We start from the raw sequence: 27777 nt of genomic DNA, 5'->3' as shown, positions 1-27777 counted from the left end.
TGAGTGCTGCTGTTGCCTTTTTCACAGCTGTGGAAAATCTCCTGATACAAAAATAGTCTGAATTCAAGGAAAATACGCAGTATATCCTACCCAGTCCCAAATAAGCTGTATTCCTGCAAAGTCATGCAACCTTCTGGAATATGACTTGGCAACATGTGTAGAAATCTTCAGATTCTTCAAACTCTTTGACTCATTAATTGCAACTACGGAATGACTCACAAATAAGTCAGATATAAACAAAGATTTATATTTAAAGATATTCCCTGCAAAATTAAACAGAACATTACAAATATGAAAACAACCTCAAGGCCAAGTATCTAATTTTAGTTAAATTAAGTAAATTAGAATTTAATGAAACAATGAACTCTTAAATCAATTTAATCATATAGGATATTACATTAAGTCAAACAATTCAGCATGGTCCCAATTTTGTTTAAACTGATAAAAACAGACAGGAAGACAATATGCCAAAGTGTTAAATATTAGTCAAGGGTGACTGGAATATAGTGATTAATATTTTCTTTTTTAAAAATAGTTTTCTCTATTTCCCAAATTCTCATCAAGTGGTTACTTTAAAATTCTGAAACAAATGATTGATTTATTTAAATCATTAAAAAAATTCAGTAAATTTACTACGCTCCAGACTCTGGTCTGTAGCTGAATCTCAAGGGTACTGGTTTCTCTTGTGGTCCCTGTGGATCCTGCTGTAGGGGTGGGGAGTTAGGCTCCAGAGGAGAGGAGGAAAAGCGAGAGAATGAGGGAGCTGAGGGCTGCCCCTGCCTTGGAGTATTGCTCACTCTTCCAGGCTCCAGTGCAGACCTTTGCTTACCCTGTCTCCATATTCTACTCAGCCCCGGGTAAACACAAGGTGCTCAAACATACTGACAGCAAATGGTATGCCGTTTTGTTTCCAAGGAAGTTAAAATTACTCCCAAAAGTCCTGCCTGAAAATTCCAAATAGCAGATCTACAGAGGTGCTGATTTCTCCATGGGTTTTAGCTTAATTCCTCTTGCCCAAGTCTTGCACCACGTTCATCTGTCAGAAGATTAACTGGTTAGAGGTTCTTTAGCCTCTTTGGTATCTCCTCCAAGCGCACCCTCCACACTGAATCCCCACTGCCACTTCCTGGCTCAGGCTCTCACCATTGAGCACCGCAGGGGACTCAGTGCCCTGCCCTCTCCTCAGCCTGTCCATCTAACTACCGTCTAAGCGCGCCGTGCCGGCGCGGCCTCCAAGCCTTCACCGGGCCTCCAAGCCCTTCACCGGGCATTTAGGGCCTCTAGAAACCTAACCTCACACAACCCTTCCCACCTGTTCACCTGTCACTCCTCTCCACACTCCAGGCAAATGGAACCACTTACTGCTTCCTGTAGATGTCTGAAATGCCACCTTCCCCTGGACTTGGATCATTCCCTCCCAGCTACAAGTGACGCCTGCCCCGCTAAACACACAAGGCGCATTCCAGAAAGCAGATCAGTGAGTGGGGATCAGTGGTCCTTCACTGTAACTGCTACTGCAGTATCCCTTTAGAGTTAGAAAGCTCTACTAGCTCTCTGCAAGTGAACAAGCAAGAGTTAGCCTTGAAGTTGTGCACCCTAGCTGAATAACCCAGGCCATGAGCCACCTGCATCTCGGTTACCTGACCTGTAAAACAAGAGTAATGACACTACCCTACCCAACACGCATGGCTCTTTGGGTGATGGTTTCAGATCCTTACTGCTAGTTTAGCCCAATTCTCCTTCTAGACCCTAAGGTCACTACGGGCAGGTAAGGCCTGTGTCTCTTTCATTGTGAACCCCTAGCTTCAACTTAGGACAATGCCTGGTACACAGGCAGGACTCATAAATACTTGTGTGTTAATCCTGAGATGCTAGAATCAGCTCCTGAGCTCGTATTGTATACCTGGCACTCTACGTGCATTATTTGATTAATCGTCGTAACAACCCTGCAAAGTAGGTACTCTTTATCTCCATTTCATAGATGATGAATCCAGGCCCAAGGAAACTAACGTGTGAGGTTACACAGCCAGTAAGCCTGTGGAGGAGAGTCAAACCCGTGACCGTCTCCTCTCACAGTGTGGGGTTTCCTGATAATTCCTGAGACGCCCCTGTGTGTTCAAGGGGCCCTCACTCAGCTCCCAACTGGAAAGCAGGCGCTCACCTCAATCAGCGTCTTGTCTTTCAAGGGGATCTCGCCATTGTAGCAGATTTCCCAGAGTGTGGTTCCAAAGCTCCACTTGTCAGCAGCCACACTCAGATTCTTGGAGTCTTCAACACACTCGGGAGCAATCCAGGGGATTCGTTCTATGCACTCTGGAAAAGCCAAGAGGCGTTCACAGATCAGTGTCTGCAATACCTGGGGAGTGTATCACCACCACTGCAGCAAGAACTGGAAGTTAACAAAGAAATGCCTTCAAGCACTGTTTTCCAAACGTAGGCCGTGGCTGGACTGGGCCTGTGGAAAGCTTGTTAAAGGGGCAGTTTTCCAGCCCCTCAGCCCTGGCCCTTCTGATGCACCTGTCTGAGACAGGGCCTGCAGATGTGTCTGTTTAACAAAGACTCCCCAGGAGGGGGTGGGAGCCCATCTTCTGAAGCTTTGGCTTCAAAAACAGCAAGTCACCCCCGAGTGGAGGAGGTCACATGGACAAAGGGTTAAGAAAGGGAAGGCCAGGGAGAAGAGGCCAACACATGCAGAGTGGGCACAGGCTAACCTCCCCTTCCCCCCACACTCTGCACCATCCAATGTCACACTTCTCTAACGTGGGTTTTCTTTCATTTGAGAAAGAACAAAAGAAGTCACACATCTCTTGCACCCAGCTGCTGACCAAGGCCAATAAGCTGTTTGGACCCCCTGCCACGTCCACAGAAATGGCCCTGAATGAGCTCAGTGGCCTCCTGGAGCAGCCTCTCAGCCCCTGATGGAAACAGGCAAGAAGCCACTCCCGAGCTGGGCAGTGATGCTCAGGCCTGGTGGCCCTCCTTCCCGCCTTCTCACGTCCTTCCTCCTGACAGACAAGTGCAGGCTGGCCCTAGGACCGTGTGCCTACCGTCGCCTTGCTGCCGGCTCACCTCACTGGCCTATAAGGCCCAGATGAAACCCACCTCCTTGCTGATTCACTCTCTGGGCCCCCCGGATGTCGTCTCTCTCCTCTGAATTTTACTGGCCCCTCTTGCAGCATCCCCAGGCTTCTCTACTTGTTCTAGAGTCACCGGTGTCTGTGTCTCAGACCCTTGCTGATAATAGGACCCCCGACAGGTTCAGGGCTGGGTCCGTCTCAGGACTGCTGGACGATGGCCAGGCAGTAAGTGTCAAAAGGTGCCAAAGGATGCTCCCTGCTCCCCTTCCAAAGAGTGGATGATTTGGGTCTTATTTGTGAGGCCTGTCCTTCATCCTGGTTTCCTTCTAAACTCAGTCCATTCCTTGACTGAATGACTGAGCAAAACTCTCACTGCTGAAGACCACAGGCCATGGCAAGTGGGGGGTACCAGGCCCAGGGGTGCTCTGGGACCCCACATGGGCCTAGAGACAGAGCACGAACTATGCAGTGCCACGCAGCGTTTCAGCTGACGGGTCTGCCCACTCCTCTGGAGTTGTCGGCTCAGGGTGACTCATTCAAAGACAAGATGCCTCAGCAATGCTAAGGCACCTCCCCAAACTGCTCACTCGCTACAGGGGATTTCAAAAGGAACACAGGGAGGACCCAGGGCCCATTCCTCCTGACACCCCTCTGACCACCCAGGACCCACAGCCTCCCTCTGAGCAAGGTGCTACCCCTACACCTCAAACAAGCTCCTTCATCACCAGGACCAGATATGTCTTGGCCAAGTGGTTTCTTCTACTGCACAGACAGCTCCTTGAGGTCAGAGACCAACCCTCCCCCGCACAGCATCTCCTCCACCCCCAAGGGCTGGGCAGGAGCAACAGACACCTTTTGCAGAAGTATGCTTTCTAAAAGGAGAGAGAACCCCAGCCCAGCCCCTCCCCAGCTGGCCTGGACCTGCCTGCAGGGGGTGGGGAGGACATGGGAGGGAGGGGGAGCGCACCTTGCCTGGAGAGCACAGTGATGGGGATGCCAGGGTCACTGAGCTTGATGAAGGGGCCGCACTCACTGTCGATGCCCTCGCGGGCCAGAAGGAGGTTTTTAGTGCACACATTTCCGTGGACCAGGTCTTTATCCTCCTGCGGAGTGAAAAGGCTGACTCAGCAGAAATGGCAGTGCTGCTCCCTCCTTCCCGAGCCCCCTCCTGTTTCCAGCCCTCGGGTCGTAACCCACATTCCCCCAGCCTCAGCCAGACCCGGGCAGCCAAGAGCTCCCATGGATGATCTGTGCAACTTGGGCACGTTCTATAACATCCCTCTGCTCTACTTCCCTCATCAGGGAGACAGGGATGACTAGGGTCGGGGGAGGGGGGTGGTGGGTGGGCAGGCTTCATAAGGCTTTTGTGAGAATTAAAGTGGTGAGAGCCTAAAAACACATGCACAGCTGAAGCATGGTAAGCACTCAATAAATGTGAGCTACTGCTGATCCCAACAGATTCATTCACTCATTCAGCAAGTACTGTAATATTTCTACTCTCACCATACAATGCAGTACCCAAGTCAGTCTTCTGAAGGGATAAAATTTCCCTCTAAGCAGGATCCATACGTAAGCACACAGAACAGCCCAAGATGGTGGTTTTCACTAATCACCAGGCACACCTGTATAAAGGCACACAGCCCGGGCCCTCCAGTCTGCTTGGTTAGTACCTCCCTCCTGCCTCCCCTACTAGGAATTCTGGTTCTTGGCTGAGACGACAGACATCAGAACATACTTACCAAGTAACTCAGGGCGCTGGCCAGCTGTTTGGCAACTTTAAACTTCCAGGGTGTGGTGAGGACGTCACTTTTCCGATGCATGAAGAGGTCCAGGGGTCCCCCCTCCACAAACTCTTCCACCATGATATCTACAAACACAAAAACGGCCACATCTGCAACCTGACGTCCATCTGGGACAGCACCCTCCCCGATTCCCTCACCAGAGCCTGGTTTACTGACTGGTACTCAGCTTGACAGTCCAAGTGGCACAGTACTTCAGAGTCGGACAGGCTTGGGTTCAAGCCCTGCCTGACGCTCCTTCTACTCTGACTCTCTGAGCAATGAACTCAGCCCACCCACTCTCCACTTCCAGTGTGGGACCCAGAGCTGGCCAGAAGTAAACATTCAAGAAATCAATGAAAACAAATGAGATTTACTTCCATGTCCACTACTAGCTTAAGCAAGTGACCTGCTCAGCACTTTGCATTCCTTGATTACAAAAAGAAAAGCAAGAAGCCTGAGCAACATGAAGTAGATGTCAGCTCCCAGTCATCTTCACAGCAGCCATGCTCCCCGGCTAGGACCACCCTCCCCTTCCAAAGAGAAACACTTACTCTCCACATCTCGGACGCAAACCCCATAGAGGTACACGATGTGTTTGTGGGAGACCTGCCTCATCATGCTGGCTGCCTCAAAGAAGGCCTGTGGGAGAACAGGACAAAGACATGTCAAGGGCAGGCCTCCACTGACCGGACCCTAAAGTGGCTCAGCTGAGAGGGAAGGCAGTGGATCCCAGGGAAGCTCACCACTGTCCTCGTCCAAAGGCCTGGCCTCAACTGCCCAGAGGCACTGCCAAGCCTCTACTGTGAGTGTCACCTGGCTGGGACATAGGACTTAGGTAGAAACCCCATAGGACACAGTGCTGGGCTGGTGGGCTAGGCTGGCAGCAACTTCCTCATTGGATATTCATTTCCACTGCTGCTTCCTTCAAAGGTTGCAAAGTAACAACGTTTGACACTATATTAGAATAAAAGGAAAACCAAGGCAGCAGATGTCTGTCGAGACTCGGCTTTGTCTCTAACAGGATGTGGGAATCGTGGGTCAGTCATTTGACTCCTCTGGGCTTTACTTTTCCAGACTCTGGGTGATAGCCTGGGCTGCATCAGGGCTTTTGAGACCACTCAGCTAGTGTCCAAGGCTCCACGGCCGCCACGTGAACCTCTAGGAGGACACAGGAGAGAGTGGGACAGACAGGGAGGGACAGGCCAAGGTGGGGGGACTGCTCAAACCACCGTATCTGTACTCCCTCGCTTGCTTCCTATGCCGCGTTAACCCAAGATTCTATTTGAAGAAAGGAATCTTGACTGGAAAACAAGGCCAGAATGGGCAAGGGTTCCTCTCAGCCCACTGTGCTCTACTGGCTGCACAGATGGGGGAGGGCGAGGAGGGTGACACTTGCCAGAGAAATGTCCCTGTGGCTGGGGTCTAAGACCTTCAGGATGACTTTTATTCTCTTCTCTTCAGAAGTCCCTTCGTCATCCTTGTAATCCGTGAGGGTCCCAGAGTAGATGTGTGTCCGCGTGCCTCTCCCAAGGTGCTCGCCCTGAAGGGGGAAGTGGGAGGTTAGCGTGACCCTCCCTGGGGCTGCAGTGATGCCGGTCTGAGTCCTCTGGGGGGCACACACACACACTGCTCGGGTGGGACAACAGCAAAGGGGCCCCAGCAGCTCACATCTCTCGGGGCCTGGGCCTGTCAGGCCTCCAGAGGAAACAAAAAGCTACTTGGCCCAACACAGCGGAGGCACTTTCTGGGCCCCAGGAGACAATCCTCTTATTCTCTGAACAGCAACCCGCTGTATCTCCCTCCAGGAACAGCCTGGGGCCAAAATATCAACAGTGACCTTTCGTACAACTTCCAAGGGTGCCCTTAATAGCCACCAATGCTGGCCCCACCCTGGGCCTCCAGAGCAGGACATCGCAGGAGGTTCCTCCACCCACAGGCTGGGAAATAGGAGAACAGGCTTGTGAGTCCTGGCCCTACTGCTTATTGGCCTTTGGGGAACTTGCTTTCATCACACTCAGTCTGCACCCGTTTTCTGTAAATAGGTTAACAGTATACCTGTCTCCTAGGGTTGGTGTTAATTATCAAATGAAGAATTAGGTAGAAAAGTTCCTGGCACACGGTGAGTAGAAGTCAATCTGTCGGCCGATGTGTTTTGTCTAATCGCCCCCTCGCACCTATTCATTCTCTACCCATCTATCTGATGCACAGGTATACGTGTGCATGCTTTCAAACTAGCAGTACAATTTGTACATGCACATGCCCTAGCAATCCCTAGAGGAAGGTGACTGATAGCAGAGGCAGACTCAGGAGGGACAGGCCTCAGTTTCCCCACATATGAAAAGGTAATAAAACCAAATCAGCAGCATGAGAACTAAATGAGATCATCTGCTCAAGGCCCTGAACATACAACAAACAATGATCTGTCTTTAAGGCCCTTTTGGCTTAAGCTTAGACTCCACCTGCAATGTGGGAGACCCAGGTTCGATCCCTGGGTCAGGAAGATCCCCTGCAGAAGGAAATGACAACCCACTCCAGTATTCTTGCCTGGAGAATTCCATGGACAGAGGAGCCTGGCGGGCTGCAGTCCATGGGGTTGCAGAGAGTCAGACATGGCTGAGTGACTAACACACACACACACAGAGATTAAGTTTTAATAATTCTGAATTAAATACTCTTACTATTTGGAGTGAATCCAAATGTGAGTCACGAAACTCAGGCATTGTCAAGCTAATGATATTAACCCCACAAAACGTGTAACTGGGAGTTCTATCATTCTACTGATATGTATTATTCTAGGACCTCCTCTAAATGCAGAAGATGCTTTGTGGCTGACTCCCTAGGCTGATTTCTGTCTCTCTTAAGAATGTACACAATCGTTAATTTGGTATATTAATTTGCACAAATGCCACCGTTTGTCATCTGTCACAGCAGAATGGTGGTACATCTGCCCTGTCTACTGTATCCTGGCAAGGCCCTGTGGCTATTCATTAAAGCTGCATCTGTCATGAAGCGATTCATCAAGCTTATGGGAAGTTGTGTTCCCAGAACATCCTGTAAAAGCCATATGCTTTCAGAATAATTACTGTTCCCCCAGAAGCGTTGCTTATTCCGGGGGCCAAGTCACAGCACTGTGTGGTAAGGATTCCACAGCAACTGTGTGTCCCACTCCAGCCTCCCCCCACGCTGCGCCCTGTCTTTGCTGAGTGCTTGTCCATCCTCTGGGGCTCTGCTTTGATGCCACTTCCCCCAGGACACCACTGCTGTCCCAAGACCAGGCAGCATGGTCATTTGACAGACCCACACCCTGCCATACCTCTCTACTCGGGACTTGTCTCCTGATAGTTTAATTATTTACTCAGGATAGATAAGAATCTGCCTCCCCCACCGGACTGTGTGCCTGCTGAGGGTGGCGGTCATGCCTGGCACAGGGAAGTGCTCAGTCACTCTTGGCTAAATGAACACTGGAGGCACAGAGGATGGCACAGAGGCCCAGAGGCTCAAGGGGAAGAAGAGAAGGAAGACCCTGGGTACACGTCAAGTTCCAGGAAGAAAAGAGGCTGGGGTGCTGCCCATCTCTGGACACAGCTCTGATACCCTGAGGGACAGAACAGTGAGATCTGCCCTCAGGAAAGCATTTACATAGTGAAGCAGGGCATTTGCCCCTGTGGACTTCCACTCCCTCAAGACCTCCTCAATCATTTCAGGAACTGATTTCAAAAAGCAGATGAACAACCCAGCCTCAGGCCTGCTACCCTTTGCCTGGTCCTCAACGAGTGAGCCCACGACTCGCCCTCCAGCACCTCCAAGATGGGGCAGCCTCTCTGGGGCAGTAAGCGGCCTGCACAGATTTCCTTCCCTCCCAGGCTGCTGGCACACTGGCTTAGTCTCCCCCTTGTGTCAGGGGGCTTAGGTGGGGGGTACATAACAGAAAGTGGGGGTTCCCTGGACCTCATACCCTACAAGGCCCAAGGGCAGCTACGAGGAAAACTGGGCCTGCCCAAGCCTGCAGACACTGGGCCACAGCCCTCTGGAGGCTAGAACCCTGGTCTGAGGTGTCAGTTTCTGGACACAGCTCTCTCCTTCAGGTCTGAACTGTGTGTCTCCTGCTCCCTCACTGTGCTCTGTGCGCCCTCAGCTTTGTTCTGTCTGGAAATGTCATCAGAAAGCCCAGGACTGAAATTCAGAAGCGCCTTGTCACAAAGCATGTTTTGGGGCCATGAGAGTCATCAGCCTATAATCCCCTATGGAGATCTGTCAACATGCCCATCAAATTCTCCAACTACTTCTAGGGCTGGTCCCTACAACTACAGGAACCGGGAATGGAAGGTCTCTGTAGCCCTCGATAACCATTCAAAAATTGACTAAGCCAGGTCCTTCAAGGAGAGAGTCTAGGGTGCATCAGCAAGGCTGGGTGGACAGCAGGGCACCTGCTGGCTGACCAGCTTCACCTATGAAAGGGAAGTCCCCTTGTTCATCAGGATCTCTGCAAACATGACTTTGTTCTCCCCAGGTTCCCCAGGCTTCTCCACTGTGAGGAGGCAGGGCCAGGTCTGTTCCCAGGAATGGCAGCAATGACTCACTTGCGTAATATCTTTCTTGAGGATTCGATCGAAACTCAGCTGGCTCATGGTGTAGACAGGCTGCCACTCCTGGGCTTTCTTGGTGGCCACCAGCAGATTGGAGATTTCTATGGAAGAAAGAAAGAGAAGTCTGAGTGGAGCAATGAAGGTCTAAGGTCCCAGTTGCCAACATCTCCTCGGCCATGGGCTTGCTCAACACATACATGGGCACTTGTTGGCTCCGTCACTCAACAAATATTTACTAAGTACTTGATTCCTGCCCTCCAGGAGCTCATCAGCAAGGCTAATAACAGAGCCAATATGAACCAAATAATCAATCAAAATCTGTGCCACTACTCTTAAAGGGCAGGCACTCCGGGGTTGACACAGCAGGATCTGTACTGGTAAGAGAAGTCAGGGGAGGAAATGAAATGTTAGAAGCTGAGAACAGAAACTCTATAAGGTAGGGCCTGTGTCTGTATTATTTCCTGCTCTGCCTTCACAGCCTGGTACACAGTAGGCACTCAATAAATACTTGTTAAACATATGAATGAAGAACAGAGTGTGGGCTGAAGGATGAGAACTGAGGACAAAGGAAGCACACCAGAAGTGACAGGAACCAAAATGGGAGGGTTAAAACCCCAGGTTCCGTGAAGAACAGGGTGGGTGACCCAAAAAAGAAGGCTGTGCCAGAGGCTTTCTAGTTCCTAGCAGTGCCGACAACAAGGAGGCATTTAATGAACGGCTGGCTCAATGTTCAGATTTCAAGCAGACCATCCCCCAGATTCTACTGATTCAAATAACAAACTAGACCCCTTATAAAATCTGCTAAGTCAGGGTGAGCACAGGTGGCATGCAAGTCGCCGTCCCACCATGGAGCCACTCTGAGTTCCAAGGTTATCGTGAGGGAAGAAAGCACCTTCCAGATCGGACCAGTCACCAGAGTATTCATCCACTGTCCTTAAGCAATGGGCCAAGTGACTCAAATCCTCTATCCTGCCAGGCAGGATTTGTTATTTTCTTTTGTTTTTTTCAGCTCACACTTTCTGACTACCTTCTCTGTGCCAGCCACTGTCCTACGGAGTTTTATACACATTAGCTCCTTCCCTTATGACAATCCTATGAGATATATAGTATTCTTATCCCCTTATAGATCAGAAAACAGATTCAGAGCTATTAAATCATTTGCCCAAGGTCAGGCTCTCGATTCATGCTGCATTCAGGGCTGGCTCCAGTCTCTTGCCTCCACAGCATGCCTGGCCCTAGTGGAAGGGGGTACAAATCTGGGAGCCAAAAGCTTGTTCAGATACAGGCTCCCCCGTTATCATACCTTGAGTACCCCGTTTTCAGACTCTCCTCCATTCTGTTATCCTGACTCTAACCCCAGTTACCTGGGAAAAATCAGCTTCAAGCAGGCAACTCTGGAGAAAAGACATGAAGAAAGGGCCACCTGAGTGGTGCCCAAGGGAAGGGTGTAGGCAGTAGGGCCACTGAGGAAATCAGAGAAGAGAGTGGGAACAGGGGCCATTTGTGGGCCACTTCAGAGAACATGGAACTGGGATCAAGAGTGGGGAAAGCTGGTAAACGTCCATGAACCTGTTTCCCCACTACAAAAATGGGGGACACAGTTATGCTCCTCACTGGGGTGCTGTGAGGGATAAACGAGATGATGCTCGTGGAGGGTCAATGCCTGGTGGGAGGTGACTGCCCCGTAACTGGCAGCCCCTGTGACTATGAACGGTGTCACATCGGTCAGCACCTTCATCTGTGTTGCACCACCTGATTCCTGGAGCTTTGGCAATGATCTGCTAAGTCCTTAGTGTCAGAGCTGAACCGTGTAGAAATCAAGCTCCAAGATTTGACTGCACGGATGAGAACATGAGAGAATCAGTGGTGACTGGTCAGTAGTTCCCCATCTCTTAACACGGTCACCCTCAGACTTGGAGAGGGACAGCAGCACTGGGCAAGGCACAAGAGAAGTAGACTTTCTTGACTATCACACTCATTCTGAGGGGCCGCCTGATTTTATTTATTCCATGAAGTTTCTTGGGTGCATTGAAGTGTGAAACCCAGGCTGGGCTCTGGCCATCGGAAGCCAGTGCTCAGAAGGGCTGAGGCGCTGAGAAACTCAAAATGACACTCTCCTCAGTTTTCACAATTGCGCCACTTCTCTAATTTGCAGGTGGCAGAGGGAAGACGAGGCTTCTGAGGGCATACGTGGAAAAGCCACCCACATACGCATAGTCTCGCTCTACCCCCCACAGCACCCACCCCCAAAGGTCAGGAGAACTGACCCTCACCCCAGAGTCTCGGGCTGGTAACTGCACTTGTAACTCTGCAGAGGGTGTGATACAGGGGAAAGAGCACTGTGGTTGGAGTCGGAAAACATGAGTTCAAATTCCCATGCCTCCTCTAACTATCGAAGCAATCTTGAGTAAGTATAATGGATAGCAACATACTATGGATCATTATGAAGATTAAACAACTTAAACCATGAAAGAACCTCAGTGGGTGGCTGGCAAACTTAAGAATTACTCATGTGATAATAGATGACAGCAGCCATTATCATCACCATTATTATTTACTGCTACTTTTTTTTTTAAACTGCTACTCTCAGTGTAACCACTAGGGATACAAACAGTTGTGTGATTCTGAACAAGTTAGTGAATATTTCTGATTCTCAATTTCCTCATATTTATAAAAGCTACAAAGAACTAACTTAAAAATGCAGATAAACTGCTTGGGACTAGTAGGTACACACCAATGTGGTGGCTCCTGCTGTAACTATTCACTCGACATGAAGGAGCGCCCATTCTGTGCTGGGGGCTGCCTCTCCCATGAATCATCGTGGTGAGACCCAGATCCTGTCTTAAGAGTTTATAATCAAGTGGAGAGACAAACACTGAGCATCACATTCAGCTCAGTGCTCCAGAAGCCTCAGCAGAAGCCGTGAGGAGGGTTCAGCCCTGTTCCTGTGCTTCTCCCGCCGCAGCCGCCAGTCCCCAGCAAGGTGGCAGCCGCACCAGAGGCCTCCCAGCAAATTCCAGCAGAGAAACCACATGCCCGTCTCCAGCCTGCCGCCACCTTGCCTCCCGGGCCTGCAGTGCTCCATTTCCTCAGCCTCAGCCTGAACCCACTAAAGCGAAAAGGGCCTCTCATATCTGGAAGGAGAGATTATGCGAGTGAATAGGGTTCCTGGGCTCTAAGGTTAGAGTCCACCCTGAGGTCTCACAGTCAAGTGGCAGATGTGTTTTTACCTTTGCAGAGTATCTTGAAGCACAAAAACAAAGGCTGCAAGTTACACCCCCAGGCTAGCAGGAAACCCTATCTGATCAACAAGCACACAAGTCCTTCCTCTTTCACCGAGTTCAATGACAGTGCCTTGCTAGGAGACCAAAAAGCGATTCAAACATCAAGCACCCAGGCCCCTTTTTGTGCTGGTGTTGCTTCCTCTGCCCACCACGCACGGAAAGACTCACAGACACACTCTGTTAACAGACAGACTAGAGATCTCTTCAAGAAAATCAGAGATACCAAAGGAACATTTCATGCAAAGATGAGCACAATAAAGGACAGAAATAGTATGGAATAAGCAGAAGCAGAAGATATTAAGAAGAGATGGCAGGAATACACAGAAGAACTATACAAAAAAGATCTTCATGACCCAGATAACCGTGATGGTGTGATCAGTGACCTAGAGCCAGACATCCTGAAATGCGAAGTCAAGTGGGCCTTAGGAAGCATCACTGCCAACAAAGCTAGTGAAGGTGATGGAATTCCAGTTAAGATATTTAAAATCCTAAAAGATGATGTTGTTAAAGTGCTAGAGTCAATATGCAAGCAAATCTGGAAAACTCAGCAGTGGCCACAGGACTGGAAAAGGTCGGTTTTCATTCCAATCCCAAAGAAAGGCAATGCCAAAGAATGCTCAAACTACCGCACAATTGCACTCATCTCACACGCTAGTAAAGTAATGCTCAAAATTCTCCAAGCCAGGCTTCAACAGTATGTGAACTGTGAACTTCCAGATGTTCAAGCTGGATTTAGAAAAGGCAGAGGAACCAGAGATCAAATTGTCAACATCTGCTGGATCATCGAAAAAGCAAGAGAGTTCCAGAAAAACATCTACTTCTGCTTTACTGACTATGCCAAAGCCTTTGAGTGTGTGGATCACAATAAACTGTGGAAAATTCTGAAAAAGATGGGAATACCAGATCACCTTACCTGCCTCTTGAGAAAATCTGTATGCAGGTCAAGAAGTAACAGAACTGGACATGGAACAACAAACTGGTTCCAAATCAGGTAAGGAGTACGTCAAGGCTGTATATTGCCACTCTGCTTATTTAACTTATATGCAGAGTACATCATGAGAAACGCTGGGCTGGAAGAAGCACAAGCCAGAATCAAGATTGCTAGGAGAAATATCAATAACTACAGATACACAAATGATACCATCCTCATGGCAGAAAGTGAAGAAGAACTAAAGAGCCCCTTGATGAAAGTAAAAGAGGAGAGTGAAAAAGTTGGCTTAAAACTCAACACTCAGAAAACTAAAATCATGGCATCCGGTCCCATCACTTCATGGCAAATAGATGGGGAAACAGTGGCTGATTTTATTTTGGGGGGGCTCCAAAATCACTGCAGATGATGACTACAGCCATGCAATTAAAAGATGCTTACTCCTTGGAAGTAAAGCTATGACCAACCTAGACAGCATATTTAAAAGCAGAGACATTTGACCAACAAAGGTCCTTCTAGTCAAAGCTATGGTTTTTCCAGTGGTCATATATGGATGGGAGAGTTGGACTATAAAGAAAGCTGAGCGCTGAAGTATTGATGCTTCTGAACTGTGGTGTTGGAGAAGACTCTTGAGAGTCCCTTGGACTGCAAGGAGATCCAACCAGTCCATCCTAAAGGAAATCAGTTCTGAATATTCATTGGAAGGACTGATGCTAAAGCTGAAACTCCAATACTTTGGCCACCTGATGTGAAGAACTGTCTCACTGGAAAAGACCCTGTTGCTGGGAAAGATTAAAGGCGGGAGGAGAAGAGGACGATAGAGGACGAGATGGTTGGATGGCATCACTGATGTGATGGACCTGAGTTTGAGTAGGCTCTGGGAGTTGGTGATGAACAGGGAAGCCTGGAGTACTGCAGTCCACGGGGTCACAAAGATTTGTACACGACTGAGCAACTGAACCGAACTGAGAGTGTCTTTGACTACACTTGCTGGGTCCTCAGGAACAATGTGCTGCCCTTTCCTTAAGGCCTGACTCCTCCTAAGAAAGGAATCTGACGTATGCAGGCCAGTACTGTGTGGCAGAGAAACATCAAAATAATTGGTACTCAAGGGATCTGGCACTGGAGATAGACCAGGCACTCAAAACCCCTTTGACCCTGGCCTTTAATGAGACCCACTTCACATCTCCAGATCTGTTTTCTCTCCTATCAGACGGGACACTGATCAAGTGACCGTACGTGACCTTACAGTTCTCACATTCTAAGAGGTGATGAATCTACCAGCAGGACATCAATGACACTGTCGATGGTGCTTAAAAAAGAGCAATCACTGGGGAATGCTACCAAACATACAAAGAAAAACTTACATCGATCCTTCTCAAACTCTTTCAAAAGACTCAAGAGGAAGGAACACTCCCAAATTCGTTTTATGAAGCCACCATCTTCCTGATACTAAAACCAGACAAAGACAACAGCAAGAAAGGAAATTATAGGCCCATATCTCTAATGAATACAGACACAAAACTCCTCAATAAAATACTAGCAAATGTAATTCAGCAACACATAAAGAGGATCACACACCATGACTGAGATAGATTCATCTCAGGGTCACAAAAATGGTTCAACAAACACAAATCAATCTATGTGATACACCACATCAACAAAAGAAAAGACAAACCACATGATCATCTCAATAGATGCAGAAAAAGCATTTGATAAAATTAAACATCCATTCAAAATGGATAGAGAGGGAACATATCTCAGTAAAACAGGGAAACAACCTAAACGTCCACTGACAGATGAATGGATAAAGAAGATGTGCAGTATAGAGAGACACACAGAAATATATACACACACACACACAATGCATGTCTGACACACACACACAATGGAACATTATTCAATCATAAAAAGTATGAAATGATGCCATTTGCAGCAACATGGATGGACCCGGAGATTATCAGACTAAGTGAAGTAAGTCAGACAGAGAAAGACAAAACCATATGATCACTTACATATGGAATGAACTTATTTCTAAAACAGAAACAGACTCACAAACACAGAAAACAAACTTATCCTTACCAAAAAGGAAATGGAGTGCATGTCAGGATAAGTTAGGAATTTGAAATTAGCAGATACAAACTACTATATATAAAAATAGGTAAACAAAGTCCTACTGTATACACATGGCACTATATTAAGCAGCTTGTAATAAACTATAATGGAAAAGAATCTGAAAAAATATACAGATATGTGAATCACTTTGCTGTACATCAGAAATGTAACACTGTAAATCAACAATAATTCAATTTCAAAAAAAAAGAGCAAGGGGATATATGTATATGTGTGACTGGTCCATTTTGCTATGCAGAAGCTAATACAGCATTGTAAAGCAAGTTTACCACAACAAAAATTAATAATAAAAGTGGCCAAGTTCTTCACCTCTTCTATCCATTTCACTCCGTGATCCACCCATGACTCCTCACTGCCTGCACAATAAAGTCCAGTTCCATGGTGTGGCAAACAAAGCCTCCAATGATCCTGAGTCTGCACTAGTCGCCTCCTCCTTCCTTCTTTCTAAGTGCACTGAACATATTTAGTTCAGTTCAGTTGCTCATTTGTGTCCGACTCTGCAACCCCATGAACCGCAGCACGCCAGGCCTCCCTGTCCATCACCAACTCCCGAAGCCTACCTAACTTGTGTCCGTTGAGTCGGTGATGCCATCCAGCCATCTCATCCTCTGTCGTCCCCTTCTCCTCCTGCCCTCAATCTTTCCCAGCATCATGGTCTTTTCAAATGAGTCAGCTCTTCGCATCAGGTGGCCAAAGTATTGCAGTTTCAGCTTCAACATCAGTTCTTCCAATGACCACCCAGGACTGATCTCCTTCAGAATGGACTGGTTGGATCTCCTTGCAGTCCAAGGGACTCTCAAGAGTCTTCTCCAACACCACAGTTCAAAAGCTTCAATTCTTCAGCACTTAGCTTTCTTTATAGTCCAACTCTCACATCCATACATGACCACTGGAAAAACTATAGCCTTGACTAGACGGACCTCTGTTGACAAAGTAATATCTCTGCTTTTGAATATGCTATCTAGGTTGATCATAACTTTCCTTCCAAGGAGTAAGCATCTTTTAACTCCATGGCTGCAATCACCATCTGCAGGGATTCTGGAGCCCCAAAAAATAAAGTCAGCCACTGTTTCCCCATCTATTTGCCATGAAGTGATGAGACCGGATGCCATGATTTTAGTTTTCTGAATGTTGAGCTTTAAGTCAACTTTTTCACTCTCCTCTTTCACTTTCATCAAGAGGCTCTTTAGTTCTTCTTCACTTTCTGCCATAAGGGTGGTATTATCTGCATATCTGAAGTTATTGATATTTCTCCCGGCAATCTTGATTCCAGCTTGTGTTTCTTCCAGCCCAGCGTTTCTCATGATGTACTCTGCATAGAAGTTAAATAAGCAGGGTGACAATATACAGCCTTGACGGACTCCTTTTCCTATTTGGAACCAGTCTGTTGTTCCATGTCCAGTTCTAACTGTTGCTTCCTGACCTGCATACAGGTTTCTCAAGAGGCAGGTCAGGTGGTCTGGTATTCTCATCTCTTTCAGAATTCTCCACAGTTTATTGTGATCCATACAGTCAAAGGCTTTGACATAGTCAATAAAGCAGAAATAGATGTTTTTTTGGAACTCTCTTGCTTTTTCAATGATCCAGCAGATGTTGGCAATTTGATCTCTGGTTCCTCTATCTTTTCTAAATCTATCTTGAACACCTGAAAATTCATGGTTCACATATTGCTAAAGCCTGGCTTGGAGAATTTTGAGCATTACTTTACTAGCATGTGAAATGAGTACAATTGTGCGGTAGTTTGAACATTCTTTGGCATTGCCTTTCTTTGGAATTGGAATGAAAACTGACCTTTTCCAGTCCTGTGGCCACTGCTGAGTTTTCCAAATTTGCTGGCAAATTGAGTGCAGCACTTTCACAGCATCATCTTTCAGGATTTGAAATAGCTGAACTGGGATTCTATCACCTCCACTAGCTTTGTTCGTAGTGATGCTTCCTAAGGCCCACTTGACTTCACATTCCAGGATGTCTGGCTCTAGGTGAGTGATCACACCATCATGATTAACTCGGTCGTGAAGATCTTTTTTGTACAGTTCTTCTGCATATTCTTGCCACCTCTTCTTAATATCTTTTGCTTCTGTTAGGTCCATACCATTTCTGTCCTTTATCGAGCCCATCTTTGCATGAAATGTTCCCTTGGTATCTCTAATTTTCTTGAACAGATCTCTAGTCTTTTCCATTCTATTGTTTTCCTCTATTTCTTTGCACTGATCGCTGAGAAAGGCTTTCTTATCTCTCCTCACTTCTTTGGAACTCTGCATTCAAATGGGTATATCTTTCCTTTTCTCCTTTGCTCTTTGTTTCTCTTCTTTTCACAGCTATTTGTAAGTCCTCCTCAGACAGCCATTTTGCTTTTTGGATTTCTTTTTCTTGGGGATGGTCTCTATCCCTGTCTCCTGTACAATGTCACGAACACTTTAGCCCTCTACTGCTTTTCTGCAGTGTCTACATCTGCTTTCTGCTTTGCCCTGCACACGCGTGCTGGGAATTCCCTTAGCTAACTGGCAGCACTGTTCACTATCCACACTTGGCTCAAGATGCACCTCCTCTGTGTAGCTATCCACACCATGTGACTCAGGGATCTTGACCATCCTCTCCTCTGCAACCCCAGGGCTTAATATGTGTGTGTGTATTATGCTGATGATCATATGCTGCAGTGGCCTCATTTATCTATAACATTTTTTTGTATTAGGCTGGAATCCCTTGGGGCATAGGGACTGCGTCGTGTGCATTTCTCTGCCTCTAACATAATCCTTGGCCCACAGAAGATGTGCCAGGACCATTTCTCAGACTGACATATAAACCACTGATAGGGGAACTCTCAGGACATTTTATCAAAAGGAAGAAAAAAAATTCTTGCTTACTAATCCTAAACATGCCTCTTTCTGCAGCTTAACTGAGACACTGAGAAAAGGTGTATGTCTTTTCTACAGAAAATGCTGACGCCCGAGGAATAGGATGTGAACCAGGGACAGACGTGTAACAAAACCCAATGAAAAACACCCAGAAGTTGTGGCACAAGAACCACTTTCCTCAGCGCGCCCAGTGCCTTTCGGTTGGCCTGGGCTCGGAGCGTGGCGAGGGGTGCAGCCCGCCTCTGGCTCGGAGGCACTGACCTCGGGGCTTGGGCTGGCAGCAGCGCTTCAGCACGAAGCTGATGTTGTCCGTGCGCAGGATCTGCTTCTTTAGGTGGCTCATGAGGTCCCCAAGGCTCGGGAAGCTGCGGTCCGAGCCATGCAGGCTGTAGCGGCCCTTCTGCACCTCGATCTGAAAGTTCTTGAACTGTTTCTGGATACCCAGCACCTGCCATTTAGGAAAATGATCAGAAAGAATTTGTTTTAAAAGGGGTCAGGCAAACCTCTCCTGGGTATGTATGATGTTAACAATAGGAGAAGCCAGGTGGAGGGCAAACAGAAGCTCCATACTATCTCCGTAACGTTTCTGTAAATCTAAAGTTATTTAGAAATGAAAAGCTTATTACATGTAAATTAAATAATATCTAATAAAGGTAAATATTATCTAATAATATATAATATTATCTAATAATAATATTAGAAATAATATGTAATAAGGGAGATCCAGGAGAAGGTGCTGACAAATGGGAGTTATAAATAACACCAGGGAAACAGTCTCACACAGCAATGATTTCCACAAGAGTATCACTTCACTTTGGCACTTAAAATGAACTCCATGAAAACACCGACCTCAGTACTGTGGCTACGGTTATATGGCAAGGTGCATGTAAAAAAGTAAGCACTTTATAGGGGCTTTCCTGGTGGCTCAGAGGTAAAGAATCCACCTTCAATGTGGGAGACCTGGGTTGGGAAGATCCTCTGGAGGAGGGCATGGCAATTGACTCAAGTATTCTTGCCTGGAGAATCCCCATGGACAAAAGGAGCATGGCTGGCTACAGTCTAGGGGATCGCAGAGAGTCAGACACGACTAAGCATAGCACAGCAAGTACTCAGTAGAGGTTAGCAAATATTATTACATATGAAATAAGTACTACAGCAAAATGTATCCAGGACTCCCTCAAACTGAGCTCTTCTAAGAACCTGTGGGGACGTGGGAGACAGCTGTCTGGTCTCGTTTCCGGGTTGCATGGTGCCCCAGAGAGGAAGTACAGCAGAAGCTTTCCTTCATGAGAACTTTTGTACAAAGAACACTATTTGAGTGGTTCGAATGAGGGCCAGAAAGATCTGCTTATGGTGTAAACTAAGACAAGATCTTTAACATCTTGATGCCTCAGTTTCTTCATCTGTGCAACGGGATAATGCAACCTATCTTATAGGGCTATAGTAAGGCTTAAATGAGAATATACAGATAAAGTGCTCAGCACAATGTCAGCTGAGCTGAAGCAAACAGTAGGAGTGACCCCATCTCTGATTCCAGATTTCCCCAGGTAACCTGAAAATGGGACTGAATCACTGACATTCTCGGTACAGCCCAGGTCAATTCCACCTGCAAAGGTGGCTGGGCCGTCTCATGCTCCCATCCCTGGTAAAAACATAAAACTTCCTCCAGAGACTGACTGAATGCAGAAGAAAGGAATCCTGCCAAGGCAACAGGCCTGCCAGGTGCTGAGCCACTGCACCTGTGTCAGCCCCAAGGCCGCAGCATCCAGGAGCACCCCAGGCGAGCAGCAGCCCCTCGAGACTTCGCCCAGGACTCTGGCAGCACTGGGTTCCTTCCACCACTTCCTCCCCCACTCCTGACTGAGTCCAGCCCCAGGGATTGTCCTGTACTCTTCCTCCCATGTCCGAGGCCTGCAGTAACACATACGCTGACTCTCACCTTGCTGGCCCCTCCCCCACCTCAGTTCTCACAGCTCATGGTGAACCCAGTCAACACCAGTGTATTTATCTGAACTAATTCTGTAAAACTCTCTCTTTTAAAGTAGTCCATTCCTTGTATTTTTTAAAAAATTACATGAATCACAAAGCACTGTGGTTTAGTGAGGCCAAGTCAGGAATTCAGCTTCTACCTGAGCCAAAATATTAGGATTTCTCTCACATCATTCCCAGCTTCCAACCACACCTGAGTCATTAACAGAAATCTTGTTAAAATGCAGGACAGCAATTTGGTAAAATGCCTGCAGCTTCCATCTGGGGAAAACTGTGTTAGGTCAGGTTTCCAATAGGTCTTATTGGTGCTGGTTTGTACCAGTGAAGGCCACAGACAGACGGAGCTTGGGTCTGTGATAGAGCCGAGTATAAAATAAACCACTTTAAGCCCCTGGGTGCTTTGTGTGAGCTCGTTTTCTGGCCACATTCCACCTTCCAGAGCACAGAGAACCCTGCTGTGGGTCCCCTGAAGGAAGAAACAAAGGGTCTTGAGGACCAAAGGGTCGACTGCCTGCAAGTGGGCTCCGTTGGGAGAGCAGGCGGCCCGCGTCAGAACTGCGGGGGCTCCTCAGGGGCCCAGGTCTCTGACTCCCGCCCCTCACCACGCAAGCTCCTGGGTGGGCTGCGCGCGGCCCGAGCTAGCCCCCAAGCTGACCTCAGACTTTTCGAAGCAGGTGACGGTCATAAGGATGTTGTCAAAGTCGGTGCAGCTCCACCGCAGCACGTACATCCCCTCCTCGCTCCCCTCCTGCCGCAGCTTATTGATGGCATACTCCGTGCTAGGAGAGAGAGGCAGAGAGGGAGCTCACACCAAACAGAAGCACGCCAAGCCCCACGGACACCCACGCCCTCAGAGGCCTCAAGCCTGCTGTCCCCTCGTATTACCTGGCCTGGGTCCTATCCTCTCCTGTGTAAGATGTGAGGCAGGCTGAGGTGCTGAGAAGCCTCAAAACAGACCAGGTCTCCAAGGTCAAGAAGGGGGCTCAGCCCACTGCCCCAGGCCCTGAGCCCACCCATCCCCGACTTCCCCACACACACCGTCTCCACTCTGGCCAGAAGAGCTCCCCCAAGGCTGGGACGTGGAGCTGCCTCGATGCTGTGGTAGGGGTCCCTCCACCACCATCCCAGGCTGCACAACTGGAACGTGAGCCTCAGGATAGCAGGAATTTGGGGCTGTCCTGTTCATTGCTGTATCCACAATAACCAGTGCATGCCTGGCTCATAGCAGCTTATCATATCACTTATCAATAGATAAATGAATAACTGAGAAATAAAGACTGAATAAAGAAATCAACGAGAACTGAAAGGCTGTGAGTAGAAAACATGCCTGTCCGACACTCCTGTGTCCCCAGGACGGAAGAGTCTCGCACACAGGATGCAGTGAACAAACAGCTGCTCAATAAATCCACACATGAGGTTACTACATGCAGTGAGTTCTGCTCACTGAGGCTGGTAAGGGGGCTGTGTGGTCAATCTGTGTTAGAAGGGCACCAAGGGCTCCAAGTCATCGGGTGATAAGCGCAGGCAGACAGAATCAAAGTACATAAACTGAACGTGGCAGGAGGCAATAAACGCCACTGAAAACAAATAAAGCAGACTGAAGGAGTCAGGGAGGGTCGGGTACAGAGGGGGAAGAGGTGTCATTATTTTATATAAGGTGGTCAGGGAAGACTTCACCAATAAGGTGACATGTGAGTGACCCTAAAGGAAGTGGTGGGTGTATGGACTCGGGAGGGAGGGCTTTCCAATCTAAGGGGAGAAGCAGGTGCCACAGCCCTGACGCTTAACTATAGTTAGATATCTGAGGGCCATGCTTTATTATAAAGCTCAGCCCTTGCTCTGCAATTCTGTGTGTGTGAGAGCCTCTCCATGCTGGGACCACACCACTGACAAACTGCCGGTCCACAAGGCACCCAGGATCGGGAAGAAGGTGGGGACCGCTTCGTGCGAAAGGTGGCTGAAGAGGTGCTTCCACAGATACACTGTGGTCTGGAAGAGACTCAGAAGAAACCTAGCAGCTGTGTTCCTTTTCCTGAAGGACGGTCATGGATAAGAGGAAGTTGAATTCCTACCATTCCAAACTGCAGAACTCAGATGAGTAGACAGAACCTACAAGGAGGCAGACCTCAACTCCCCATCAGAAGGGTGAGCAAGTCTGCAGAGCTCCAAGCTTCTCGCTGCCTTGTGAAGCACCAGGGGCGCCATCACCAGAGGTGTCTGAGATACAGGTGGGACGAGACACCCAGCAAAGCCCTTGCAGCACTGAGGCTTGGTCACCCTCACTGTGCATCTGGCACCGGAGGACAAGCCCACTCGGGATTCTGTTTCTCACTACACCATCTGCTGAGGAGATCTATGCGCTATCTTTCTCGCATCACCCAGAGCGTTTAGCATAGCAAGGAGTTGGGATGTATAGCGCTTCTGGGTCAGCTATGGAGAGGTGAGGGGTTCAACTGTGAGGACACCCACATAACGGAGAAGAGGTGACGGGAAGGCCTGGCCAGGATGGCAGGGACAGTCAAGGGCACCAAGGAAGTGCTCAGCCTAATGCTTGATGACACCCATGCCTGAGAAGGCCACCCTCCCCTTCATCTCTTTGTTCTTTTCACACCAAAGATAACTGGAAAAGTTATCGAACCAACCAGATTGGACCATGACAGCCATTCTGTATGTTGTGGACGATCAATGGGGGAGCCACGTCAGTGCAGAGGTAGTGATGGGCGTCTGCCGTGAGCCGGAAGTAGCCATCGACCAGGGACACGAAGGACAAGGCCTCCTCGTGGGAAGAGAGCTTCAGTTCCTGCAAGAGAGCAGAAATGCCCATGGTTACATCACATGCCTGCCATCTCAAGCAGCAGCTGACTCTCTGGGCAGGTACACAGTGAGAAGATATTCATGTTCAACACAATGGAGGATGCATGACCCCGCAGGGAAGCTCCTTCTGTTGACAGTAACTGCACCCTTGCATTTATAAACGATTCTGACTGTTCACCACACTCTTTTATCTATTACTTCAAACCTTTTTTTGGATGAAGAATAGTGTATATAGGGGGAGCAGGGGACAGGCAGCTGTGTGGGAGACATGAGACCATGGAGAAGCTGCCCCTGGGACCAGATGGAAGAGGAAGGCTGATTCAAGGTGGCAACAACATAAAAGAGTGGAGGCGGGAAGAACAGAGAGTGTGCAGGTCGTACCCTGGTCCTGGCACTACACATTATTCCTGCTTATAGAAAAAGAAAGAGGCACAGGTGCTTTATCCCATCCAGAGCTGGCTCAGAGGGTGAAACTCTGGATTTTAATTCAGGAACGGTCCCGGACACAATGATGAGGTTGTGAGATTAGGGAACTCTGAGGGTCTGGAGGAGGCCCAGTATTACTCACAGCGGGAGAGGCAAAGGCAAGAAAGAGGAGGAGGGAGGTAGTTTTCATGGAAGGAAGAAAAATGCTCCGAGGTAAAGACAGGTGAGGTTTTTGTCTTAATCCTATAACCCTGAGCAGAGATGAGCGTTTATTTGAGTTGGAACTGTGGGGTCAACCAGGAACATCTGATGAAGGAAGGTATATAAAGCCGTGATTTAGAGCTTTGGCTCACAAAAATACTAACATTAACACACACTGGAGCCTTAAGAGAAGGGCAAAACGACACTGGAGTATAACACTCTTTCCATAACAATGGAGAAAGAAAAGGCTGGTGGCAGAGAAAAGCAGAGACGAGACCGATGAAGGGGTGCGGGCAGAGGGATGTAAGCAACCAGCAGAATGGAGGTAAAGGGCTTATAATGAGAGTTAGCTATGATGCCAAAGGAAAGCTGCTTTGGGGCTGTGAGCCAAGGAGGCCAAGAGAGGGCAGGACTACCATAGGGATCGTGATCAGGAAGGAGGCTCTGTGCTAAGTGGGCTTCCTGTAAGGTGTGACCCAGCATCTCCCTGCAGAGCCCCAAAGAGCAAAGGCAAGACAGTCTGGCTTGGGTAGCCCTTCACCCAACTCCATACAAATGAAACCATGTAAGTGTCTAAGTTCTCTGAAGGCAGAAGTCTGAATACAAAGGGGAGATGTCAAGAAGATGCAGACAGAAGAGATAAATCAAGATGTGATCTGATAACATGGTCGCATCATGCTTTCCTGAAAGCGGCAACCAAAATACAGCTTGGAAATCCCATGGCTGGGAAGGGATGGGGGATGAGATAAATGAGAAAAAGCATTACACAGGGTTAACCCACCAGCTTCAGGAGCCAGTTTATCTGGGTTCAAACCTCAGTGTTTCTATGTATATTTAAGCATATGTAATCATCATTTTTTGTCAAAAATTATCAAATATCAGCAATTTCAAATGATTTAATGTCACAGTTGTATGACCTTGGCTGTTATTTAGCTTTTTTGTGCCTCAGATTCCTCCTTCGTAAAATGGGAATAATAAAATACCCACTTCATACAGTCAATAAGAAAATGAAAAGAGTTCGTATTTGCAAAGTCTTTACAACAGGAAGTACCTGGCGCATAGCAGGCCTCGTATTTGTAAAAGAAAAAGTAACGAGGAGATCAAGTAAGGGTTTTTTCTCGCCTCCCCCAGCCCCACAAGCACTGCAGCTTGGCACAGAGCTGCCAGCCTGGGTGGGCCCGGGTGGCCAGGGTGGGCCCGGGTGGCCAGGGTGAGCCCTGGCCTAGACGACAGGCGCGCCATCTGGGTGCTGCCCTTGACTGTCAGCTAGGACAGGACAGGGAAGGCTCTCAAAGCCTGCACCCACTGGCTGCTGTTCCTTCTTCTCGGCCATGTCTCCAGGGTTTGCCCATGTTGGAACAGCCAGACCACAGATGTGCCAAGCTCTCCCTCACTACGGAGTCCGCGAGGGAGAGGACACCTTGGAGCCCAAATCAGTACAGGCTGGAGCTGACCCTGTGCAAGTTTCTACAGCTCTCCTGAAGTCTCAGACTGCCCACTGGAAGTGCAGCTGAAATCCTGACAATATGACTTTATGTCTATAACATGCTGAATGCTGCTGATGCTACTGCTAAGTCACTTCAGTCATGTCTGACTTTGTGCAACCCTACGGACAGCAGCCCACCAGGCCCCTCTGTCCACAGGATTCTCCAGGCAATAATACTGGAGTGGGTTGCCATTTTCTTCTCCAAATATGCTGAATAAATAGCATTTATTTCTGTTTTCTCCCTCTTGCCATTTTCCATGTTTCCACTAACATCTATCTGGGCTCTTCTATGTCTTCCATCACATTTTTACTACAGTTTTCTTAGGCAATCAATGTATCTTTATTTTGAAAAAAGGGAGGATAGGGAGAATTAAAAGTTAAAATCACTCATAATACCATCATAAACAAATAGTTGTTAATATTTGATTATTTTCCTAACAGCATGTGCATGCTTTAAACTTTTTAAAACAAAATTGGTTCCATTAAGTTTCATATTCTGCTTTTTTCCATTTATGAAGCATTCTTCCAGATTTTTAAAAATTCAGCAATTTGTTTACCTAATATTCTACTTCTCAGATGAGTTGTATTTTATTTTCTCGTTTTCCTATAATCATATGTGCAGGTTAGTTTCAGCATTTTTGACACAGTAACTGCTGCTGGGATAAACATTCTCACTCATCGCCCACTGCCTGCATCTCACTGTTTCTGAAAGACAGATCCTCATTTCCTGAATGGAGGGATATGTAGATATTTTCAAGCCTTTTAATACATGTTATCTTGGACAGTGAGGAGATCAAACTAGTCAATCCTAAAGGAAATCAACCCTGGATATTCACTGGAAGGACTGATGCTGAAGCTCCAAAACTTTGGCTACCTGATGAGAAGAGCTGACTCACTGGAAAAGACCCTGATGCTGGGAGAAGACTGAGGGCAGGAGGAGAAGGCTGATGAGATGCCTGGATGGCACCGACTCAATGGACATGAGTCTGAGCAAACCCTGGGAGACAGTAAAGAACAGAGAAGCATGACATGCTGCAGTCCACGGGGTTGCGAAGAGCTGGAGGCGACTAAGCGACTAAACATAACAAATCAAACTGCTTTCCCAAAAGGTATACCCAAAAGACTAATTACTCTAGATAGAAAAGGATGACCACTTGTCCTAAACTGCATCACCAGATTCTTTCCCAGCACTGAGTGTTAGGATTTTGACACAGTAAAATCTGCCAATTTCAGGCAAAACACGGTACTTCCCTAGGTGACCACCTCTACTGCACGGAGCACTGTGTCTCACCATCCTGTCCTTTCCACGAGCAGTCGGCCGTGACTTCCCTGACACAAACATGTTTGTTCTGGCTGGGCTCCCACTTCTCCTGCCAAACTGGCCTGCCTGTCTAGATCATGTCCTCAAGTGATACCAGAAAAGAGGAAGTGAAGTTGAATACTCCTTCCTCTGTCCGAGAGTCACTTGGGTGTGCCTGACACCATGACGAGGACTGTCACTGTGGCCACAGCCACCGGCCCAACAGTCCACTCAAGTGCAAAGCGGGGCTTCCCACCGACCTCATCCCAGGTGACCCACCCAACTCAGCAGGGGGGCCGTGCAGGAGCCCTTGGGAGAAAATGCTAACCCTCACTCACCAAATTTTTTTTCAAATCCACTAATTTTTGTGAACTGAATATTGATACTGAAATATCTTTGGGAGGATAACAAATCCTGTTTTCATTTGAAGAACAAAGAAAGGCACTAGAACGCACTCAGGTAACTTAAACACAGACACTGATAATGTCAATGTCAGCAACAGGGACTTTCTGGCTTAAATAAGATGATCACAAGATTTTCTCTTGGGGACAGGAACCTTGAAGAGCACGTGCTGCATAACTGTCCTCAGCAAAGTCCCCTCCCAGCACCAAACCCCGGCCGAATCACTTCTGGAGGAAACTTACCATTTTTTTGTTGTCCTGCTTATTAATGCTGACCACAGACTCCTTGATTACAATGTGAGTGATCTCAGGGAAGTAAGAAAAATTGTTCCACTCTTCTCGGATTTTGTTTTTTTCCTCATCCTTCTTGTGTTTATTTTCCAGTTTTTTCCGTTTCAGTTTGTTTTTTTCCTTTTCAACAGGAACAATCTGATAAAATGCATAAGCGACAGGGTGAAGCCAGCTTTCTCATTTTCTCCTGGCATTTCTCATTTTCTCCTGGCAAAAGAACATAGG

At 47.8% G+C, this 27777-nt stretch overlaps 1 protein-coding gene across 4 annotated transcripts in view; it reads right to left on the bottom strand.

The window, feature by feature from the left end:
- The window catches only part of JAK1 (Janus kinase 1), a 139441-nt gene that overhangs the window by 7455 nt on the left and 104209 nt on the right, over positions 1-27777 (bottom strand). For all 4 annotated transcript variants that reach the window (NM_001206534.1, XM_024989562.2, XM_024989561.2 and 1 more), the window contains 10 exons: positions 27505-27690; positions 23276-23433; positions 21289-21412; positions 18906-19092; positions 9439-9545; positions 6255-6398; positions 5410-5497; positions 4817-4944; positions 4045-4180; positions 2162-2313 (listed from right to left, as the gene is read on the bottom strand). In NM_001206534.1, the coding sequence (NP_001193463.1) occupies positions 2162-2313; positions 4045-4180; positions 4817-4944; positions 5410-5497; positions 6255-6398; positions 9439-9545; positions 18906-19092; positions 21289-21412; positions 23276-23433; positions 27505-27690 (1410 nt within the window). The remainder of the gene's footprint in view (positions 1-2161; positions 2314-4044; positions 4181-4816; positions 4945-5409; positions 5498-6254; positions 6399-9438; positions 9546-18905; positions 19093-21288; positions 21413-23275; positions 23434-27504; positions 27691-27777) is intronic.

Source organism: Bos taurus, chromosome 3, assembly GCF_002263795.3.
Source record: "Bos taurus isolate L1 Dominette 01449 registration number 42190680 breed Hereford chromosome 3, ARS-UCD2.0, whole genome shotgun sequence".
NCBI classification, from domain to species: domain Eukaryota; kingdom Metazoa; phylum Chordata; class Mammalia; order Artiodactyla; family Bovidae; genus Bos; species Bos taurus.
This window is presented reverse-complemented; position numbering and strand designations above follow the sequence as displayed.